We start from the raw sequence: 24,270 nt of genomic DNA, 5'->3' as shown, positions 1-24,270 counted from the left end.
CCAATGTTTCACCACTCTTTCAGTAAAGAAATTTTTCCTCGTGTCCAATCTAAGCCTCCTCTGGCACAACTTGCGGCCATTTCCTCTCGTCCTATCCTACGTTTTGAAACGTACTCGTTGAGTACAGGGAGCTGCTCTCCAAGTTCAGTCCAAAAGACACTTTAAAGGTGTTTAGTTGAGTTGATGGAATGATTCACTGAGAACAAACCTAGTGTAGGAAGAACCACAGCTGATCTTGAGATCTTTAATCAGAACAGTTCTCATCATGATACGTTTTCCAAATTTGTGCAGTTCATGTTTTCTGTGTTCTGCAAAGATTCTCTTGTTTTCATGTCACATGCAGTTCACAAAACTTGGGCTTTGCAGAGAATGCGCATTTTATTAATAACTTTGCATTCTTTTTTTTTGAAGTAACTTCTGTATTTGAGTGAAAGTTTTCTGACAATCAACTGTCACACGTAAGCAAGAGCATATATAAGCACTTGGATTATAGTTGGGCCTCAAGAATTTCTGTGTATTAGAATTTACACGCCTGGACTTTGGCAAGCGGAAACTCTTTGTTTTATTCATTGCACTGAATAAATAATTTGTTTTATTAATTCATTGTATTTAAAGTCAGTCTTTCCAGCCGTGTTCATTTATAGTTTATGAACGGGAGAGCACAGTGAAAAATTGTGCTTTTTATTTTTGTCTGTTGGTTTAATGTAGTAGTTGTAGAAGTCTGTTAAAGGATAGTGGTAAATGGCAACGTGATCAATGCATCGAGCACTGTGTTGCCGGGAGGTAGAGATGCAAAGATTTGAGGCTTGTTTTTCCTGAATCATGGGCAAACTGCTTAATTTGTTTGTCAACATTTTAAGATAACACTGTTTTCCTGCCATAAAGGGCTGTTCAGGTTTAACTAGATTATTCTCATAACTGCTAAGCAGAGTTGAACATAAAAGGGGCCAGCGTTGCCTGACCTTCTTGACTCGGTTGTTCTGACCTGCGGTGTCCGAATAATCACATGCCAGTGTTTGTTCTTCAGAAGCCACTGTTTGTTCTCAGTGAAGCATTGTGGCAAAGTCTGTATTCTACCTGTGGCTTAGATTTTTCCATCCTGATCTGCTAGGTGTAAACAGCAAGTGATTTTTGGTACTGGTTGCTCTCTTATGTGCTACTTGCTTTATGATAAGTGATAACATTAACAAAACCAATCCGAATCGGGAAATCGGTGGAAAATGATCCAGTATAAAACTGGGGTTACCAGATTTCTATGCAAGGGCCTTGAGTTTCATCATCAGCTGGCTAGACTGCTTCAAAAATCTATTTTTAATTTTAAATTTCATGCTATATTTCTGTATAGTAGAGTTAAGGGCTTTTTTTTCTTCCTTCAGGATGTCCCTTGTGGGCTTTTCAAACTTTTTGCCAGGCTGGAGATTAACAAGCAACTTGTTTCCCATGTTTACTGAGTACTAGCAAAGTTGTGTCTTCGGGCAGCATGAAATGAGGTGGCAGGTTTGCCAGTTCCCATGTGAAATAGCCTTTTTTTCAGTAATGCAAAACCAGGTCAATAGTATTTCAAAGAACTGCTGTACGAAGCTGAGTGTCTTACAGGTTATATACAATGTGATTTCTTTTCATTTAGTTGATATTATCGACCTGAGAACTCAGCTTAAGAGTAACTAATACTCTGTGGGAGACAACTCTGAAGAAAGATCTGGAAGTACATGGTTATCAAATATACATATATATACACACACCCACTTTTTAAAAACAAAAATGCAAATTAGTTGGAGTCTTGCTCCTAGGTGATACAAATGAATTATGGAAACTTACCGCTCCTTGCTTTTCATTCTAGCCTATAAAAAGAGCATCGATTTAGGGCATGCTCTAGGAGCTGTATCCAATTTTAAAAGGAGAGTAGGTAAGACATTGTTTTCCACCTTTCAGGTAACTAGAAAGGCCATTGATGAGCTATCTCTTACTGCTTTTAATTCTGCATACCCACACTTTAAGAATTATTTTTAAAGTACTGGAAATGTTGGCATTACAGTGAGATGTTTTTGGAATGTGTATTTGGTGGTGATTCTCTGAAAGATGTTTTTTTGTGTGTGTGTCTAAACCAGGGTGGTAAATCGCGTGAAAAAGTGGTGAAGATTTTGGTATCGATGACGCCAGATGAGATTTTAGAAAAACTGAAAAAAGAAGCTTCCGGTTGACCTAAGGCAAGAGCGAGAAATGGGACAATGCATCTTGGTAAATGGACTGATATTCTTTCTTACGTAAATCTAGTCCTGCTGAGAATGTGGGTAATGACTAGGGAAAGATGCTTCTCTTCCCCCGCCCGCCCTTGTTAATATAGCTGCTGTATAGTTGAAGTTTTTGTGTAGGTTTGGTTAGAAAAACTTGTCTTTACTGAGGCTCCGCATCTGCTTCTGTCACTACAGACTTTTTTCCCCCTCTGGAGAGTTTCCCGTTGGTAAGATTTGTCCTCTCCCCTGGTCCCTAAACAAATGGTTTAGAAAACTTGTTTCTTAGGGAAACAAACTTTGGTTACCAAAGTGAAAGGCTTGGGGTGACAGGCTTCCATGCGAGAAGAAAAGTGGTACCAAAGGATGAGTCTGGATGGTAAAGACCCTAGAAGAATGTTCTCTTCAATATCTAGCGGCAGGTACTGGGTGCAGTTTTGCGCTATGAGCACATATGTACATCTAAAATAAACGTATTTGAAGCCAATGTACTGTTGCTGATCACACAGGCAAGCGAAAAGCAGAATCACCTGAATAACTGAAACAAAACCAGAAGTTTGCAGTATGAAAAACGGATCCAGAGCCCAGTGGTTGTGTACGCGGTGTCACATTGTGATAGTCTGTAATCCGTTTCCTGAAAAGCAGAGATACGATCACGTATCTTTGCCAAATGTATGTCAAGTGTAATGGCTGTTTTTAATAAAAGGGGCAAAAACTGTTATCAAACTTTGTTTTGTGTTTATATTTTTAGTCAAAAAAGATTGTTTCCTAGCAGTCACTTATTAGAATGTTATTTTTAAACAGAACTTTTTTGCAATCTTTCCTTGGTTTAAAAATGAGTAGTATTCCAACTCATAGAGAACCCAGCAGAGTCTCATGTGGAACAGAACAAGAAGTCTGAAACAAAATGGGCAACTATATTCCAGTCTCAGGGCTAATGAGAAGAAGGCTTAACTTCTCTCTTTATCGTGCTCCAGAGGTCAGAGTAAGATTTAACTAATATTTCACAAAAATGTGTGTGATATTGTACATGTCTCTGGTAGGAGTTTGCTTTTTCATCTGCATCCCTGCTGATGTCTGAAATTGTCCTATCTTTACTATGGTTGTCATTTAAATATGTGTGTGTATATAGATATAAAAATGTAATGCCTAAAGTAAAAAAGAAAAACTGTTCTGAAGGTTTGTTTAAGGTTTGTCATACCTTCTCCTGGAAAACAATGTTATGAGTGCAAAAGTTACAGCTAAATTTCTTTACCAGCTTCGTGCAGTGCAGACTTCATAGTTCATAATTCAGTTGTTCATGGTCAAAAATCTTTTGCTTTGGAAAATTCTTTCTGCTTCCTGTAATCCTAAATATTGCAACAATTGTTCTTAGTGCCGGAGAACTGGTGCTCGTCGAGATGACGGCTCCTTCAGGGTGACTCATTTTCACAGATGTTATGAAAAATGTTACTTTCTTGTTTGGACGGTGTTTGGAGAACTAAGTCTAAATTACGAATGCTGCTTGCTTCATGGTTTGCGTCAGGGCTCCTTATTTTCTAAGGCTGTTGTTCAGCCATGCGTTGCCTCAGTTGCCGTTCCTTACTTAGCCTTTTCGGTCTGTATAGACCAGTTTTGTTTTACTGTTCTGTCAGTTTTGGTTCACGGCTCCTTGCTGTTTCGTCTGTTCTTGCCCAGCAGAGGGGTACCGTGTCTTGCAGAAAAATTAAGGCAAAGCAAGCCAAAACTAAAGTGTTCACGGTTGGGTTTTTTTTTCTTACTTCCTAAACTACTTTTTATTGTCGGTAGAAAACAGCAACCCAAAGACTGAGGAATCCTGCATTTGTAAGTTGTATTCTGAGCTGGATGCTGCAACAGCCATTATAACGATTTCTTTGGAAGCTAATGCCGTGTGTTACATGATATGTATTATATACTATATTGAAATAATGTATTGCACTTTCCCGCGACTTCAGACCCAGATCGAGGGAGGAGCTGGGTAGGCAGATACAGCCTCTGAAGTACATTGGTCTTCAGTGATGATTACCTACAACAACAGCCAATTTAATCTTTCAGTTCCCTCTCTGTCCTGTCAAACACGGTCTGCCTGGTGTCTTTGCGAGCTTCTGCTTCAGAGGTTTCACCTTTCCTAAACACCTTCAGCTGGCATTCGGCATCTTTTCTTCCTAATCAGTGAAAGTAACTGGAAGACAAATAGGGTGCCTTCGGTGTATTATGCTGTCATTTTTCTGTAAAGGGAGCCAGGCACATTGTCATATTCATCACCTGTCAATCAGGAGACAAGTACTGTTCAGCTAGGAAGTTTATTAGTCCTTGGGGAGACAACCACCGTGCCCTCCTCCCTACTGCATTTCTGTTTTCTATTGCATTTACAAGGGTGTGCGTGGGGAGGGGGGAGCCGTTTATATAATACTAATTTTGCGCTTGGCCAAGCCAAGTACTTTTTCTTTCGTCTGGATTGTAATATGGCATTTAAGACTCACTTTAATCTGTCCAGTTCAGTCATCGTACAGTATTTTTTCAAAACTTGTTGCAGTTGGCTGGTTTTTAGCATTGCTTCTTAGGAAGCAGAAATGTTATCGGTGGCATGTATTGAAGCCCTAGCTTCTGTTGCTCAAGGCATCACTTAGTTGAGGCCTCAGTGACTGTGTAAAAAAGCCATAGCAGATGGAAGCCACAGTAGCAATCAAAGCAGAGGGATGGAAATTAAGTTCTCCGGGTAGCAGTGCCCTGTCTCACTTAAGACTGCAACAGTGGACTCGCTAGCAGTGTGGCAAACAAAGCCTTTATGTGCTGGGAACAGAGAATTTATTTAATATGAGTAACCAAAATTATTTTAGAAGGGTAGTATAAATTAACACTGGGGTGTTGCCGTATCTAATATCTGAGAGCCTCTGGTATCAATGTTTTTCATGCAGTCTTCCAATTATATCCATAATGTCTTGGTTGTGGATACGTGTATCCTGGTGAAATGCCTGGGAGGCAGGAATTGCCGGTCCATTGTGTATCAAAAGTGAGGTACAGAAGAGTTAAGCAGCTTGCGTGACCAAACAAGTCAACGCCAAAACTGTGATTTAGGCCTGGCAGTTTCAAATCTTGTATTGAAATCCTAACCTGTCAGCTATCTCTTCGTGAACACAGCGAAATGTCTTTCATTCTATTGAGAAAATTGTGGTAGAAAATATCCCTAACTCTTCAGCAGAGTATGTTTTTAGTAGAACAGAGCTTTGTGATATTGTAGGAGGCTTCTTCCAAGAATTTCAAAACACTTTTCACGTCCCCTGTCTCAAAATAAAGCTTAACTCTTACTCCTAGACCAGTTTAAAAACATTGTGGTGCCAGTTGCTACCCTCCTTTTAATTGTTGGTCCTTGCTTGTTCTGGTTGTGGCTGGGATAGAGTTAGTTTCTTTCCCAGTAGCTGGCACAGTGCTGTGTTTTGGATTTACCAGGAGAATAATGTGATAACACACCGATGTTTTAGCTGTTGCTGAGCAGTGCTTACACTAGTCAAGGACTTTCCAGCTTCCCATGCTCTACCGACTGAGCAGGCTGGAGGTGCACAAGAAGCCGGGAGGGGGCACAGCCAGGACAGCTGACCCCAACTGGCCAGAGGGACATTCCACACCATGGGACGTCATGCTCAGTACATAAACTGGGGGAAAGCTGGCCGGGGTGGCCGCTGCTCGGGGACGGGCTGGGCATCGGTCAGCAGGTGGTGAGCAATTGCATCATGCATCACTTGCTTTGTGTATTCTTCTTATTATTGCTATTAGTAGTATTTTATTTTATTTTATTTCAATTATTAAACATCTCAAATCTCAACCCACGGGTTCTCTCACTTTTAGTCTTCCGATTCCCCCCCCCCCCCAGGGGGGGGGGCAGTGAGCGAGCGGCTGGGGGGGGTGGGTTGGCGGCTGGGGGTTAAAAGACACTCCGTGCTCAGTTGCCGGCTGAGGTTAAACCACGACACTGCTTTATCTGTGTGCATTAAGCTACATGATTACTCAACTACTTGAAATCCTACTCTTGACTCAAGCACCGTCCTCTTTTCCTAATGCGTTGTCTGACCAATTTCAGTAAAATCTGTCTATTGGTGATTTAATATCTTACTGCTTACAGACCTGGGCAGTCGGTGCATTTTTTTGTATGATTAAGTTACATTAGCAAAATAGAAGTTAACTGAATAAATTCTATGCCAAGCAGTCTTACGGCATAGAACATTCTTGGTCTTTCATCCACTCGGTTACATTTATTTTCTAAAATCCGACTTTGAAAGTAGGTATGTGGTTTCATTGCGGTACTCTAATATGCTAATTAAGGATATTTAATTATACCCTCTGAAGGTGGCCTCTTTGCTCTTTTACTTTCAATCCACTCCATTTATCATCTGCAGCGCGTTCCTATCTCTCCTTTTAGTCCCAAGTGTTTCGAAATCCCCATTTCCTCAGGTATCATCAGTCTGAATAATCCGGTATAATTGACAACTTTGTCAATAACCGGCAGTGGCAATTTACCAGAAAGCACAGTTTAATATCTTCCTTCTTTCAGCCTCCAGGAGGACAGATACACCTGATCTTTCTGCTCATTACTTCACATGTCTCGCTCTGCGTTTCCCCTCTCATACCGTTTATTTGCATATGTAAAACTTGAACCAGCTGAGTCCCTTTTTTAATTTTTTTTTTAATTTCAACCTACTATATTCCCCTCTTAATGTTTTTAATGTCTTTATCTCAGGAGGATGATTCATTGCCATATTAGCTATTATAAAAATGTGCTCCCCTGTCTCCTTCTGGGAACAGAGTGCTTCACCCGCCTGTAGAGCCCATCGTGGCTGTCGTTCTGTAGGAAGGCTGCTGCACTTGGGGCAAAGCGCTGTTAACGTAACCACGGCACGATAAACGGTCAAGAAGCTGCTGAAGAAATGAAATACTTGCCTGAAAGGAGGAGTCTGATATTTCTGTAAGGTACTGGGAATTCATTTCTTCCTGGTCCTTTTATATATTAGCTTTTCAAGTAGTCGTTAGTGAGCCATGAAGAATTTTGCTTTCATCTATAAATGCTGCATTTATTTGGTTTTGCGTTGTTGCAAGAGCTGGGGAAGTTAGAGTGGTGAAGTAGCCTACCATACCATCTTACTACAGCTCGAGGCTCAGGTTTTGGAATGTTGTTTAAATAACATTTTGAGTTTCCAAGTCTGAAGTAAGGCAGGTGGAAGGGGAAATATATTGAGCATCAATTTAGCAGTTGGTCACCATAGAAATGTGCTATAAAGAGAACAGTTAACCATGGACTTAAGGAGAAAAGAATGTTGGAATTAACAACAGAGGGTCGAAGCCTCATTTTGTGCCGCTCAGATAAAGCAGTTGTCTGCCTTCAGAGGATAACTGGGGTTCCAAAGTGTAATTCTGGGCTGATTGTCATTAAATTGCCTTTTTTCTCTTGCTTAGTACCTGCGCAGTGCAGATGGGAAGGGCTGCAGCATGTTGTTCCTTTGGCCAGCTTTCATTGCTGTGGTGTTTTGCAGACCAGGATGCATTGAGGCATAATTTATAAAAAATGTCAAAGCTCTCAATACGTGTTAGGACATACTTGGTGCCCGTCTGCCTGCAAGGGGCGTTAGCAAGTTGAGTTTTATGGAACAAGCTATTTCTATGGAACCTTTTTTTACCGGTGCTACTTTCGATAGCTTGTCTTAAAACCTACAAAGTTTTCTGCTTCTTTTCTGATGTTCAGAAGGTCTGCGGGGTTAAATTTGAGAGCGGTATCACCACGCGTGCTCAGCTCGAGCAGCCGCCTTCCTGACGTCTCTGGGCCCGGGGTTCGTATGGCCCCTTGCCGCCTCTCACCTTCAGTTTTGCTGCTGCTGTTTCAGGTAAGTGCCCTCCAGCAGGACCAGGCTCTCTGGGGTTGTTTCTGCTCTTTATTTGTCACACCAACAGTGTTGCTGACGCTTATCTCCTTAGACGCTACTGCATTTCTTTTTCTGTTTCTTGGGCCCCACAGCTCTTTGCGATGCATTCGTTGTGGGAGGGGGGGGAAAAAAGACCTTGCGATACGGTCTTTGCAATCAGAGGGCAAACCTGTCCCCTCCAGTGAGGCCCTGTAGCAGCTCTGTGTAGCCTCCTGGCATTTGCCCTTTAATAAAATGTCTCCTTTTGTCTTCAGTAAATCTGACAGCAGTCAGCTAGCACGTATGTGAGGTCATGTTCCTGCTCTGAGGAAGGATGGCTGTTAGCTACTAGGATGCACTTCTGAACAGACAATTTTCTTCGGTTTCTTAGCTGCCTTTTTACAATGGAAGTGCGATCTGTTACTGATAAACCTGACAGGTTTATGGGTTTTGGGTTTTTTTTTTCTTTTTGTTTGAAAAACCTGATTAAGCTCGTCACTGGCTGAATATAAATGCTAATACATAGAGGGGACCAGCCAGGCAAATTGCACTTGGCTAATTTTACTTAATGAGAATGTCTGATTCTGCTCAGTCACTTCCTTGCTGAGATCAGGTTCAGCTACTAAAGCAGACCCAGGAGCTTCATGTTAAATATTTTTAAAAGATGATCGGCTTATAATGATGTTCTCGAACTGTATGACTTCTGTTTGCTGTGATTGCTGTCACATATCAATAATTTTTTTTTAAAAGATGATCGGCTTATAATGATGTTCTCGAACTGTATGACTTCTGTTTGCTGTGATTGCTGTCACATATCAGCTAGAATAATTTTTTTTTTCTTTACTTAAAACAGTGCCAGGCAATATTTCTGGCAAAAGATAAATGTGAAATTAGAGCATCTGAAAACACTAATTTGACAATAGCTGTCATTAAATTGCGGATGTGTGGCAAGGCCAGGCTTTCAGTAGCCAAATGCCTGTGTGTGTAAAAGTAGAGAAGGTGTAAGACCTAATTAAACACAACTTTCAGCAGTCTGAAAAGTACATAAATCCTAAATCTGAAAAAAGAAGTAAAGAGAGCCTGTCAGTGGAGGTGTTGGTATACGTGTTACGCACTTAAAGAAACAAAGACAAAAAGAGCATGTGATACCAGTGCTTGCCATAAGCCCTTCTGCCAGCTTTATGGGCTTGCCATTGCAAATCCGAATTTGAAAGTATTTTTTTCCCTGATCTGGCTGTAAGGTAGACTTCCACAAGAAACAGAAGATTTTCTGCACCGCTGTTCATGTCACAAGGCTGTGAAGAAGAGTTCCACTAAAGCATGTTGTATGGAAAATGGTGTTTTCTATAGAAAACCTTTGGTTTCTCAGCTGCATATGATTCCTGCTCACTTCGGTGGACGCACTCGGTCTTTTTACGTGGGGAAGAATTTAGTGAAGTGCTCCAAGTTTTACACAGCTGGGCTTATAAACTTAAATAAGCAATTTCTATTAGCTCATTTTCAGATCTTGGCTATTTCCAGGCTGTGTTTTAGGCTTTGTCTTGCAGTTATCCAGTGGGAGATACCTTGATTAGACTCTCTGAAGAAACAGAACTTGTTTGATTGATTCCTGGGTTTGCATACTAGGTGAACTTCTCCAATCCAAAAATAAAGAAAATAAAACATGGGGGAGGGGGGAGGGAAACATTTACATTAATCAAAGGTAATTTACTGGGCTAGGAGCAATTTTGCTCGGCTTGTTGGAAGTGATTGCTGCACGTCCTTCTAAGCTCTGCTGGGGAGGAACATGCACAGAATAGAGGGTGTGATAGACTCTAGATATTTTATAGCACCTGCTTTGCTGTTTAGCACTCAAGTCAGAATGGGGAAAAAACCTGTCATGTGTTCAAAGACTGTGAATCTAATAATTTGCAATATAGCTGTCACAGTTGTTTTTTACTTGCAATCTTTGAATCTAGGTGGGAAAAGGGTATTACCTATGGCCCTCTTAGTGCGAATCCTGAGCCCTTAAATGCCAATCTGAAATTTTTCAGGAAGGAAAGATTCCTCTTCTGAAACGGTAGATTCATGTAAGGGCCGTTGATGTGTAATACAGAAAGAGCATCTACTGATGCTGTTGTTATTTAGAGTTGTGTGGGTTAAAATACAAATTCAGATGGAAAAGTTGGTGAGCTGCTCATAACTAGTTCATCTATTCCGCCTTCCCATCTCGTTGAAGTAAATCGATTCTACAAAGGCAGCTACAGTTTGCCAGTATTTTTTCATTTTGGTGACCGAACCGTTACCCTTCACAGCAAGTCAGGACTAACACTTTGTAATTGCCGTGGGAGGCTGGCACATCCCCTTGACACCAGAGTCGGCCAACTGCAGCTCCCAGGGTCTTGTCTTATCTGCAGAGCTTCGTCCAAAGCATTGTGAAGCCTCCCACAGGTTCCCGTTGCGCTGAATTGGCAGCCCTGGGAGCCCAGCCTCCGGCCTTTGCAGTGGGAGGAGCTGCTGCTGGAAATGCTTGTTCAGGTTGGCGGGTACGATGCGAGTTTGCTCTGCAGGGGAAGGTAACTGTGGACTGTATTAAAAGTTGTTTCAAAATACGAGACGCTCTCTTCTATTTCTGTGCCAGAAAAGAAGGCGTTAAGACTCCAATTAGAAGAGAAATTTGAACTCGGAGAAATTCGTACCAGTCGTTGCCACCTTTCATCTCTGAATTTCAGACCTAGCCCTTCTGCTGTATTAACTTCCACTGCTGAAAAAGTACAAATACCAAAAGGGATGACATTTCAAGGTTTAAGTGAAATCACTTGGGAATGGTAAGATCAGGTCTTCTGATTAACTGACTCGTTCAATAGCATGGTATGTGAGAGGGTAAATCAAACACTTGTTTTCTTTTGCTTTGCTGTCTGCGAACAGCACTGAGCAGAAGAGACACTCATCTTTGTTTCTTCCAAAATGATGTGCTTTCTCCACAAAGGAGTCTTTGGTCTACTGCTACGTGCCTGTTCAGTTTTAGAGGATAAATACAGCCCACAGTTTTAGAGGATAAATAAATCTGTGACTTCTCAGTTGCAACAAAAAAGTGTGACTGGAGGCAGGTTTGGCAGCAGAGAATAAGCTATCAAGACTGTTGTGAACGTTGGACTGGCAGCAGGGGAGATGGCTGTATTTAAGGATTTTAGAGAATAATTTGTCCTAAACAATAAAGTTTGAGCCAATTCTAGAGACTAGGACTGCTGATTGTCTTTGTGTCCGGTTTCATGAAGGACAGAATCTTTTCCAAACAAGAATGTCAGACTTCTAAAGTAAGAAAATAAGAGCATATAGACTAGGCATAGCAACCTCCGTGTTTTGTCCCTTGTCCCCAGTCTTTTCTGTTTGTAATAACCTACAAATTCTCATTCTAGATTAGATGCAGGTTCTTGGAAATGCACACTCCTCTGTTCCTTTGGTAAAGCTCAAAGTCTCTTGTTGCCACTCTAATACAAATAATAATAACAGCATAATCAAGGTTGTATTTGTTTTGTGGTTATTCTGAACGCTAGAGACTTACAGTAATTATAATACCATTAAATAGTAATGGGAAAAGATTTAAAAGTAGATCATGAGACTCCTGGAAGGAGATGAAAATCTTGCCGTTTTCTTCACTACCCCAGGCGTTGCATTCCTCTCTTTTACGGCAAAAAGAGCAACCTAAAATGATTTCCAAAATGCTGGGGCATAGATCAGCCCCTCTGTGCTAGGGGTCAAGAGTGCCGTATGAAGGACAGGTTGACATGGGAGAAACTAAACAGGAATTAATTCACTTTCAAAGATTAGTTTTCTGTAATTTTAGACATGCGTTGCATCTGACTGCATTTAGTAGTCGGAGATACGGCATTTAGTGCCCAGAGACAGGAACATAACTATGAAGAAAGCCATTCTTCCATATACCTCAGTATACCTCTCACCATGGGATCTGATCGCTTTGTAAATCTACGCGGCCAGTGTTACAACTCTTATTTCAAATTTTTTTTGGAGTGTGCTGATGTGAAAACGTTACGCGATACGGCTCTATGACCCAGCCCGTCGTTTCACGAAACAATATTCAGTCCCAACATCATGATTGCTGTAAGCCAGTGTAAGGTGGTATTTGTCTCCCGTCTTCTTTCATAATGTGTTCACAGTGTAAAGCTCCTGTTACGTGCTTGGAACTTTGTGTAAATACAAAGGATAAGAACACTGTCCATCTAGAAGCCAGGTAATAAAATTGGTTGTGCTAAGACTTGAGGTGGCAGGGTCCCACGGGGCCAGAGGTGTGTGTGGAGGTTCTGTACTTTGCACATGAGATAGACTGGCTCCCAGGAGCCTTTCAGCAGCTGCAAGGCCGTGGCCTTGCCCTTTCTTTGGGATGGGTATGTTTTAAGGAAAAAAGATTTCTTTTGGGTAGTTCAGTCTACTTCGTTTTGTGTGAGCCACCAGGTCTACACTGGGCCCTGATTATACAGTGTCTCTGTGGCTGTTGCAGTGTCTACAGTGTTCGTTTGAGAGGGAGAGGTGACGTACGTGACGTTGGTTAACGATCCTTTAACACACAGTGCTTCCAGTCCAAACGGGAAGAGAGCATCCGAAGAGAAGGACGGGCTATGCATGATAGATACCTCTCCCACTGCAGCTCGAGTAGGCTCATAACGAGTGTGAAAAGCGCCATTTCATTTTCCTTCAGCTTTTCAATTTCCTGCTAATACCTTTCACAGAGGAAAAAATGTTTTTTGTCAAAATCATTATCATTTAAAGCCGTGTAAATGTGAAAGCTCTTAGAAGGTTACAAAGGTGAATTAAAATGCCCATTTTAATTGTTCCTTAAGCATACTATGCTTGATCTTGGTTTATTCCTTTACTTCCTCTTGTGTATAGTAAAGTTTCCTGACAAAGGGCTAATGAAGAGGATTTATAAACTGATTTTAGTATAATCACATTCTGGCCTGTATCGGTATTCAGGATGTATTGCTTATCTTAACCTGAAGTGATGTGTAAATTTGACGAGGAAACGGAGTAAGATGTGGACACAAAGTAAACAATTTATTGAATTAAAAAAAATCGCGACTACAGATCAGTGATTCTGCTACAGTGTTTTGCTGGTTAAAACAGAAGACCTTGCCGTTACTGCGTGGGAATCTGCAGTTTATCATCTGCCGGCAGATAATCAGCCCCGTTCCCAAACTGTGCGCTCTCCAGTTTTGCCTGCAGGCCGGCGACGTCGCAGGGACAAGGAGGGCATCGTCAGCCTCGGAAACAGCGCAGACCCAGCGTGGCGCTTCCCCGCCCCAGTTGCGATGCAGATGTTATACGCGCAAGATCCTTCATGCGTTATAACGTTTGTTTAGGTTCTCAGCACGATGCAGTGGACTGACTGCTCTTACGTACTTATATCTGTTATGCTCACAGAAAAGAATGTGGTTTATTTAGCAGCTTAATCCACAGGAATTCAAATAAATTCTACTCTTTGGACCCTTTGCTTGTTTTCAGGTCCGTAGTGTTCTCCACCCCTGTCTCTGTTAACCCAGACAAATGCTAGTGAGGTGTTTATTACCTGCAGTCATTTTCTTTTGTTAAATAACCTCCTCTCAGATGTTGAAACTGAGGCACTCTTGTGCAGTTAACTATGAGATTGCCATATTAAACTCTACTTGTCTCTCTCGCAAGCAATAGTAGGGGAGCTCGGTAGAGATTTCCGTAGGTGCTTAGCACCGTAAGGGTCCTGGGCTCTCCTGAACTCACCTGGCATCTCTGAATAGGCCGCTTTTATCCCAGGTGGTGCGGTCAAAAATACTATAAGGTCACCACCAGACGCTATTCCACAATGAAGCTGTCCCAAAGTAACAAATCCATAGCTGATGATAAACAGTGTAGAGGAGGAAGAGGTCCCATACTTAAGCCGTTGTCAAGAAAGAAGGAATTGGCAATGAGCTCCAGGAGGTTCAGAGAGCAGCTTCCAGAGGGGAGTGTGGAAAATCTGTCCCTCAATTCATCTAAAATCAGACTGGACAAAAAACCCCAAACCCAACTACAAATGTTCTGTGTATGGAGGGACGGGATGATGGTATGGTGGCATCACAACACGTAGAGTGAAGGAGGCTGGTGATGGACAGGGAGTAGAGATTTCTCCATTTAAAGACTATTTAAAGCCCTGCTCCGATTTTGCCAAATGAAACCAAGATTGCAGATATTTGATATGGTCTTAACTCAGGGTTGACGTTTTGGTCGTCTTGATGCTCACTTTGGGAGGCGTGAATAACCAAAAATGAGCTGACATTCACTTGTTGGGATTTCCTTTCCTTTTTTGCGTTACAATTCTTAGTGTTTTCCAGCAATCCTTAAAGTTTCTATACTAGTAGCAGAAAACGTGAAGAGCCTGAGAAGGTTTTCTGAGCCATGCCCTGGATGGCACGGTTACAGACAGGTTTCTGCCTTTTAAAACATAGTATAGGAGGTGTGATCTAAAGAGGCAGAAATTAACAGTTAAAAGTCATTCGTCAGCCGATGTCCTGTAGTACTGCTGCGTGCCATATGCGTGTGCAGCAGAAGTGGAGTTGAGCCAAAGAGCAGCTGAGTTTGTGGACAGCTTTGAATCCAAAGTCACGACGGGACCTGCTGGGATGTCTAGGATCCTCCCCCAGAGCATTAATGAGAAATAGATGCCATCTGGAGGAATTTTCTTGCCAAGGGACTGTGATGCCATCTTTGTCTTCCAGTTCTCATCAATCACAAATGGCTTTTAAATAGATTTGTGTTTTACCTTCAGTCAGATGATTTCGTCTTCTCAGCTGCTGAGGACACTCTGACCTTTCAATAGGCTCTTCTAGAGGAAGACTTTTTATTTCTGGTAAGACGCATTTGTTGCAATGGCTGCTCTGTCACTCTTCCCCTTCCTTTTCCTGTACTTGCCACCAGCACATTCCCTCTTTCGCCATAGCTGCCCTGTCCGCTCCTCCCCTTACCACTGTATTTTCTTTCCTCTTCTTTTGCTGTAGGTGCAAAGAACAACTTTACCTTTAATGTTTTTGAAACTCAGTAATTCTAGTAGTTTGCATTAAAATTTTTGAACGTACTTGATTTAGAAAAAAGGCAAGCACTGGAAGACTTACATAAGGCTGGAATTTTACTCACTTTTGCCGTAATTGTATGGTGTGTGCATGAATGTTTTAAAATTAAATATAAATGAATAGTACATTCAATACAGTAACCGTCACAAGTTTTATTGATGGGGAATCCAGTTTGCATAGATTGCCCCCTCGTTTTTAATTCAGCTCTCTTTAATTCAGTGTTAACTAACAGATTGGACTACCCATACCTCTTAGCTACGATGAGGCTATCTTTATGCTACTTATATTTTTGAAGGGCTCAGGATTAGGATAACTTATTGTTTAGTGCAGGTCTGGCTTTGAGAGCTTGCTAGGCCACAGAATCCCAGCTATACGCCTCTAAATGCCATGCTATATAACTATGGAGTGACATAAAGGCAGTGTTTAAATCAAGTCACTGCCTTCATAGTATCGATAATGTGTTTGGTTTTAGTTAAAAAAAAAAAGTTAAAATCAGCAAACAAATTAATTTGCTCACCAGAATGTTTCTAATGCGTTGTGTTGGGACATACAGGTCCCAGCTGAGATGGTTATACACCGTACCTACGCTTTAAATGGAGTAGCCCCTGCCTGGGAGGATTTGTAGCCGAAATAGAGAGCACAGAGGAGGGAAACAGGGCAGACTTACCACTGTTTTACGGATGGAAGCTGAGACACAAAAGCATTAAAAGTGGTTTGTAGCTGAGCTGAGAATTAACACGCGTGTCTGGTTCTATCTTTGAAAACATCCTTTCCTTTTAACTTTGTTTTTAGTTCAGGTAGAATGACTGGCACTCTGGCAAATTTGTCTTTTTAGAATTTTAAAGTAGCTTTAAAAGGTCTTGTCTTCAGGAGCATTCAGGAATGTGAGGAACTAGTAAAACAGATATGTCTGAAGTAAATAGCCTGGTGCCTGCGTAGGGGTAGGAAGGAGAGAGTAAAAACAGTACCGGATTTAAGAAACTTGTTTAGGCCAGTAGTAAGAATATGTCTAATGCAGGTACGGAGGGAAGTGAGATTAGGCTGATCTTTTATTACCTGGCACTAGATCCATTTTGTCTCTAAAAACTAAAATCCTGCTGGTGAGGTCTAAAGAGGTTCTTCAATAGGATTTACCCAGACTGCAGGATATGTGATCAATAGCTATTTGTGTGTCGTCCCTTGGATCTCTCCACCCTACTTAAGGACTTAAACTCTGCCGGTGTAACGAGCCAGCTGCTTAACCGCTTCCAGATTCCTAGGTCCACATTCTGCTGGCTTGTTTTATGCCGAGGAGGTCCCTGGAGTCTGTGGAGGAGGAAGGAATTTCTCTTCCCCTCCACCCCCAGGCTGTGGCATGGCAGTAAAGTCACTTGATAACCAATAATCAAATCTCGAAACTTATTTTCCCCTGCAGGGTTCAGGATACATGAGGAAGCGGCCGTGAAACAATTGTTCCTTTGGCTCAGCCGTGCTCCTTCCCGTCGTTGCCTGGGCTGTACGACGTACCCTCCCACTCCCATCTTATCTTAGAACAACAAAAACAAGTAGCTCTGCTGATGGAAGTATCCTCTGAGCTGCAGGGTTGGGGAAATAGGATTAGCCCATGTTGGCAATTTAAGGTAAAGCTCCTTTACGTTCTTGTAGCACTTTAGCTGTAGCTGGGGTTCAGAGGAGGGTGTGTGTACCCCAAGCTTGGTGCTCCATCAGTTCACTTCAGAGCAGGCGCTTCAAGCGTGTGGCTTATAAATGAGTAAGGTGAGCTTGATCTGAGGAGAACGTGTGTCCACACGGAGCTCTTGCACTAAACTGATTTAAACTTCGGAGGTTTCGCGTGCTGTATTTAAATGCTCTTACCATTAAAATCAGTGAAGCAGTATTCTTAAACGTACTTTGGGTTAGGTCTCAGTGGCATTCATAAATCAAGATGACTTGATGACTACAGAAGGGTAAAACTTAAAAACCAGGCCTTTGCTATGGAAAAAATAATTTTTATTTTGTAAAAAGAATATGTAATCATTTAGGGCTGGTTGCACTTGACAGCTATTACTGTTACTTTATTTTTCTTGAGCACATTTGCAACAGAAATTGTATTGTTTCAAGCGCTTCTTCAGAAACAAATTTCAGACATGAAGTTTGGACAAAGCACCAGCTTTCTGATCAGTTCGGATCATGCTAAACTTGGAACATGGTGGCCAAAAGCTATGCGAAACATCTTACGGTATGCTTGGTTTTTTAACCTTTATCTCCACAGTACTAATTATAATCTTAAGTATTTAATTTATGTGGGTATATAAATACCAAATTGTCTTTCCTCACACTGAGCAGGAGCTTTGAAAGAGCTTAGTATCTTAATCATTCTTTTAACGTGTAACATGTTTCAGTTTGAAGATGCTGCTTGAATCCTTGAAGATTATTTTTTTTCCATGGATAAGGTTGGGCCTTGGTTATTTTTGTAGTTCTGTAACGAATAACTAAGTTGTTTTCTTAATTTTAACTCATCTTTTTGAACACATGAGTTTTTTCTTCAAACAATGAGCAGGAGCAGCTTTGATGCTTGTTATTGATACATCTTTTACTGGCGAAGCAAGGTTTGAATTACACAATATGGAGGGAAAAAAAAAAAGGCAGCCCATACTTGTGGAAAAAAGTCATCCAGCTGCTGAAGTGTTATTTGAAAAAGAAGCATCTCTGTGTTTGGAAAAAGGCAACATTCATTTGTATTCCTGCTAGTCACAAATAACAAAAAAGGTAACCGTTGGGGATGACGGTATGATTTATCCTGTTGTGTGTTTCTTAGACTTAGAGGAGAACATAGTTATGACCAACTTTTACCATCTCTTGTAATAATTTGCCTTTTAACAGGACAGAGTACTTAGAAAGTCAGGGGGTGAGCTGTATAGAAATAACACTTTGGCACCGCTGTTTCACGTGAGCAAATGAGGACTGACAACCACTAAGTGCAGTCCGTGCTTTACTGAAGAAAAATATAGGCCATGGTAAACACGAAAATAAATTCCAGCCTGCGGGGCCTAATGAAAAAATAATCCTCTTGAGAGGCAAGGTCATTGCGCACCACCGTAGCGCGGTTGCCATCTACTCTCCTGGCAGTGCTGGAGCCACCGGACTCTGGTTTGGTCTCTAGGATTTACCGCCGCCTGTCTCGAACCAGGCTGCCTATTTCCTAGGTGTTTTCAGGGAAACCTGCCCTGCCCTATGATCTTGCTTAGCTTCTGGCCATTAGAATATCAGCATCGTGCATGATTTAGGCAGGATTATATAGCTCTCTTCTAACATACAGGGACAAGGGGACAGATTTATAGTGATTTTTCCTGGTGGGCAAATGAAAGGCAAAGGGAGGTGCAGTATTTACCGCCGCCTGTCTCGAACCAGGCTGCCTATTTCCTAGGTGTTTTCAGGGAAACCTGCCCTGCCCTATGATCTTGCTTAGCTTCTGGCCATTAGAATATCAGCATCGTGTAGGCAGGAGGCAGGATTATATAGCTCTCTTCTAACATACAGGGACAAGATTTATAGTGTAGCTCTCTTCTAACATACAGGGACAAGGGGACAGATTTATAGTGATTTTTCCTGGTGGGCAAATGAAAGGCAAAGGGAGGTGCAGTTTCGTTAAATTGCTCCTGAGGCGGTCAGTACCCACTGCAAGGAGCAGTCCTGTTTTCCCTTCCTTCTTGCTCCGTGTTCCTACTCCCTCTTGCTTGTCCGAGCGAGAGAAGGTGTGACTGCACAAGTTGGATCAGCTAACAAAACTTGCCCAGAGTTGTGTAATTCAGAGATTCTTTTTTTCCTAAGGAATAGAGGTGGTGGCAGGCAAAACCTTAGCTTAAACTTGACAGGAAAAGAATTTTCCTTCCAACATCTCGGTATAAGAAGCACACATGAACGTGTTTCTTGGTTAAGCAGAATATTTATTAGCAAATTAATAGCATGAGTTTAAATATATTCAAATATGTAACTGCTGCAATATATTCAAATATATTTAAACACTAGGAGTTTAAATATTTTTTTTGTTCTAGAAGTTGAATGTTGATTATATATATCTGTATCTATCAGAAGTGACACTTGTCTTCCCTGTCTGAAATCTCTACTGGAGAGCCTCTTGAAAGTAGTTCGGCTTCCAACTAACCTTTGAAAGCACATCTGCGCGTTTCTATTCCCAGCTGCGGAGCTAGGATAAAGGGGAGGTCGAATAGCAGGGAACACTTGTAAAATTGTATCTCTCAAATCACACCAGGATTTTTTTTCCATGCACTTTCTTTTGCCTTCAAGTATCTAGTGGCTTAGCGGTGATGTGAAAGCCTTTAGCATTTTTTCAAATGCTAGTTAAGAAATTGTATAAAAGCTACTGAGTTTTCTCAGTTGTTTGCCACAGCACCTGTAATTTAGCGTGGTAATTCTTCAGTATCGATTAACAGTCCGTGCAAAATTGCTGTATGTGTTCAGGAAGGGATTTCGAACTGCTGCAGGAGCCGTATTCAGAACTTCTGGGGCGTTCAAACTCTTGGTAACATGGCAGTCATTTTTTAATACATAACACTTATCTTTCCTTTTATTCATCGTAATAACGATGTCTGAACAAACGTCAGATGGAAGAGATCTCTTAAAGTCAGATTCCAGATGCTGAATTTTGATGTTTACGCTGCAATCTCCAGCACAGTTAAAGCAAACAATTTCTGTAGTGTTTAACATTCACAACTTCAAAGTTACCCAGCTTGTTTTGTCGTCTGTAACACACTGTAATGCACAAACCGTAACTGCGGGCAATACTTACTGGTTTTATTTAGCTTGACAGAAATAATAAACTGAACTTCAGCATAAATACTAACTCGTCTAAGTGGAAACTGCTGGAGGCAATATATATTGAATTCTATTTACCTTTCTGTCCAGTGCAAGGCATGCATTTATTTAGAAATGTATTCTCCCCCCAGAAATGAGATTCTTGCCATAATTGTTCCAAGGAGAAGTTTTGTAAATCATACAGGTCCTTAAAGCGGAATTGAGAGCTCTAACGGCGAGGCAGATGGAGTCAAGGCAGGAACCGGGATGCTGCACTGGCCTGTGTCTCCCGGCCTCACAGTCAAGAAACTAAGAATAAGAGAGCCGAGATCATGAAATGTGTGATTCTAAGTCGTAACTTCCACTTAGGCCATCCTAATCTATCTGCTTCTACCGTTTGGTCACAACGTTGTAGAGTCTTTATTCACTAGCTGAAAGACACTAAAAATAAAATAGTTATTGGGCTTGAGGAAAAGCAGCAGATGAGACGGAATCCGTTCCTTTTGCCAGGTTTTATTTCAACCCGAGACGCTACTCCAGATGGTAAGGAAGAACATCCTGGCACAGCCTGACTTCCGCGGCATAGCTGGCAGCGTCAGGCTCTTTGCAGAAGTCTGCAGAGTCTGGGATATCTGGCACTTCGCTTGTGGTTCTGCATTAAAAGGGAATTCCACCGTACCAACCTGCAGGCTCTCCACAGCGCACGGACAGGAACTTTGCACGACCTTACATCCCCCCGTGTAACAGCTCCGCCATGTTACTGAGGGTTTAAAAGGGTGCATTTCATCCACTAGAACTCCTTAGGGAAAAACAAACCTCTCGCTAAGAGATTTCTAAGGTTAAACAACTGAATCCCAGGCAAATACTTCAGGGAGTAGGCTATTAAAAACTGTATCAGAGTTAACAATATTGTATGAAAAGCAGAAAACAGAAATACTTAGCAGGTAGGTGGAGACGCTCGTGTCACAGCTTTTGTATCGCAGACTATGTAAAAGTGACATGCATACAGCATGTGTTTCTAAGATCAACAGTAAACATACCCTTTAGCTCTTAAAGGCATCTTACGAGCTGGGAGACTCTGCTTTTGCCGCCTTTATTTATTCTTTGTTCTTAAATCAAGATGCACTAATTTGCGCTCCTTATCACATCACGTCATGACCCTTACAACAGTCAGCGTGGATGGTTCTGTGTTTCCGTGCAGCAGCTGAAGAAAGTGCCAAGTACAAAGAAATGCGCTGCCTTCCTGATACGGATTAGCTTATCACGTAAATGGTGAAATAGAGAACTTTGACCCTCTTATGGTAGAATGTAAGATAGCGGATTAACACGCCAGACTTCTAATTAATCACAATGTGTCTCATCCTCTTGATTGTAGCTGAGTGGGCCGTTCTAACCTAAACCAACAGCTGTCCAGTACTAACGCTTACCTGTTAGTACTGCTGCTTGTACAGCTCTCGGCCTAGATGAGCGTTGCAATTCTGAATGTTTCAAAAATATTCAGAAACGTCCTTACACGTGAACTATACTTTTATTGTCTGAATACTTAAAAAACCCACAGAACTTAAATTCTAGGAACTGAATAACAGTCCTCACTGCTCATGCTATTTTCACATGCAAAAAAGTACAGAACAGTACTGATTATGGTTCCTTTCTTCTATAACATGCACAAAGTATTTCATACAAACTAATTACAATTATCATCAAAATGTTACAGCTTTACTGAAATGGGAATTCCAAAATTTTTTATGCACATACCAAATTTATTTTAAGATGATACAAATTAATCTAAGTCTGGTATCGCTTCTCAGGTAAAACTTGTATATCGCCGAACTACTAAAATAAGAAGATACATATTTAAACTACTTAATTTTTATTCCAACTTTTAGACCATGTTTTAAGAGGAATACTGCAAATAAACTGAAGCCATTGAGTCAACAGACACTATGCTGACCCCGTAAAATATTTTTGTAATAGCATCTCTCTTCTCAGTTTTAAGGCATCTGAAATTCAAACCAAACTGAGCTTTTCTCGCTATCGAAAGCCAAATTAAGAAATTCTCTCCAGAGAAAGACACAGTATGTCACTTTCAAAAAGAACTATCTCAAGGCAATGTGCCACTGCTACAGGCTGCACACAAACCACAGCTATTTTCCCCGACTGTTGTGTTTTCTAAAATGTAACGGAGAGAAATCTCAGTGAAGAAAAGAAGCGTACTAGTATGTATTCAGACAAAAGAATGAGATAGAAATCTAATCTAAGATCTACGGACTCTAAACAAACTCCGTATAATACGCTTTTATTATTCATAAAAGGTATTCCCTTTTTCAATTCACACTACAGATAAACAGCAATGGACTGTAATACTGATTCTTCAGTTATCTATAAAACTGTGGAAAAATAAGAAAACTGAAGTCTAACTGAATCTGTTACATAGCATTACTGGACTTTCAAACCACAAGTATCATCAGTAGGGATGGTAACGAGGCCCTGGGTTGTAGGAGTTGTAGCCATATTGTCCATAGTGGGAGGAGTACGATTGTCCTTGTCTGTGCTGCTGGTAGTTATTACCCCAACCTCTTTCTGGCCTCTGATTAGATCTATAGTCACCTTGCCAGTTGTATCTGTCCCCTCTAAAATATCTACCATCTTGAAACCTGCAATGAAAAGAAAGGTCAAAGATTCACACAAATTGTGAGTTTTTACAAAGATAAATGATAATGAACTCTTAAGTTTTACAGTTTTCATGAAAACTGTCATGTGACTGTGACACTAAATTACTTACCTGTTTTTACAACAAACTGATGAAAATGTATCTACAGTCATCTGAGATCGTTCATTAATTTCTTACTACTACCCCACACACTATTCGCTAAGCGATGGAAGGACAGTCTGTTTCCTAACGCACGGTATCCACAGGCATTAGGTGAACTGCTGGAACTTTGAACAGAGACTCAAACAGACCATATATCTAAAAAACAACCAGAAGATACTTCTGTAGCTGTGTCAAAGCCAGGTTCAATCTAGTAGCTTCATGGTTGAAAGCTGTGGCAAAGCAGGCTTAAGTACAATTTAGCTACCTAACAGCATAGAGTCCTGGCATTTGCGTATTCCCTAAAATACGTACTACCGCTGCTTCATGGTCTCTTGTAGATTCCCATACTGAAGGGAGTGAATCTTCTCAGTGGTATTTAGCCCTTGTTCAGTCTAAATTTTGGCTTTTCAGCTGTATCTCGATTCCTATCAACACCTGAGCTGCCCTACAGTCATTTTCTTTGGATATCTCAGTGGTGTGGTGTAGACGAACAACATTTACATGAGGTTCACTTTGTGACCAGAGCGTAGAGGTAAGAGTTCATTAGTTCAAAGAACCACAAAGTTTTGTAAGAACATCTACTTAAACAATCACCTTTTTTTTTTTTTTAATCTGTAGAAACTGATTCTGTGTTTAACTTAATGACAAGCTTCTAGGGTGAGAAAAAGTTAGAATGTTGTCCTTCTTTTCTTCAGATAAGGCACAAATCCTATTTAGATATTTAGCTAAGAAGTCTTCTCAATTGTTAGTTGGACTGGAGTTGAACTACTTTATATTAAAGGCTGATGTTAGTATTACCAAACATACTATATGCTGTAATCATCATTTTTCAGTCAAAGAAAAATCAGATGTTACTGTCTAGAATTCAGTAAAAAGCTGCGATTACATCCTGAAGAAATAATTCAAAATATTTTGCAGTAGGCAGGTAACACTGACTTGCTACACACATTTTACAGTCATTTCTACTAGATAAAAGAAATACAGGCTAATCTAACAAAGTACAGCAAATATTTAGGTTACAAATGAAATGTTTTTCTGGACAGCTAGCAACAGATAATCACACTACTAGCCTGTTCCTTCACACATGTTCCTGCCGGTTATTATCCAACAGAAGATAGGCTGCTTAGTTTTGCAGAACTCTCCCCTCTGGAAAAAATGTTCCTGGCTGAGCAGTAACAAACCCCAGGGCAATGGGTTCGGTGGTTCCAGCTCATTCCTTACTAAAAAGCAAATTACTTTATACTTTTATACACAATGCAAAAAACTTTGACTATCAATACAGAGAAAATGCAAAACCTCATTCCTTTTCAGAGAAGACCATTTCTCTTAAACATAGTTACCTATGAAGTAACAAGAAGATACTTCTATTAACAGAACAAATTCCTATCTTGCCTCTGAAATAAATGATCATTTAACTATATATTTGTGAAACTACCAAGATTTAAAAAAAAAAAAAAAAAAAATAA

At 40.9% G+C, this 24,270-nt stretch overlaps 2 protein-coding genes across 6 annotated transcripts in view; one reads left to right on the top strand and one right to left on the bottom strand.

Moving 5' to 3' along the window:
• CUNH15orf40 (chromosome unknown C15orf40 homolog) overlaps positions 1-2,955 on the top strand; it is a 4,318-nt gene extending 1,363 nt beyond the window's left edge. Inside the window, exons 3-4 of one of the 4 annotated variants that reach the window (XR_657423.2) lie at positions 2,109-2,653; positions 2,741-2,955. Coding sequence is in view for 3 of the 4 variants with exons in the window: in XM_009276536.2 (XP_009274811.1) it covers positions 2,109-2,201 (93 nt within the window). In the remaining variant the exon portion in view is untranslated. Of the gene's footprint in view, positions 1-2,108 lie in introns of all 4 variants that reach the window. The other 3 variants (XM_009276536.2, XM_009276534.2, XM_009276535.2) reach the window with 3 other exon arrangements.
• An 18,546-nt stretch (positions 2,956-21,501) lies between these two features.
• The window catches only part of FAM103A1 (family with sequence similarity 103 member A1), a 3,720-nt gene continuing 951 nt past the window's right edge, over positions 21,502-24,270 (bottom strand). For both annotated transcript variants that reach the window (XM_009276532.2, XM_019471349.1), the window contains one exon: positions 21,502-22,646. In XM_009276532.2, coding sequence (XP_009274807.1) covers positions 22,457-22,646 — 190 coding nt within the window. In that variant the 3' untranslated portion in view covers positions 21,502-22,456. The remainder of the gene's footprint in view (positions 22,647-24,270) is intronic.

The sequence above is a fragment of the Aptenodytes forsteri genome, unplaced genomic scaffold (assembly GCF_000699145.1).
Source record: "Aptenodytes forsteri isolate BGI_AS27 unplaced genomic scaffold, ASM69914v1 Scaffold1, whole genome shotgun sequence".
Lineage (NCBI taxonomy): Eukaryota > Metazoa > Chordata > Aves > Sphenisciformes > Spheniscidae > Aptenodytes > Aptenodytes forsteri.
This window is presented reverse-complemented; position numbering and strand designations above follow the sequence as displayed.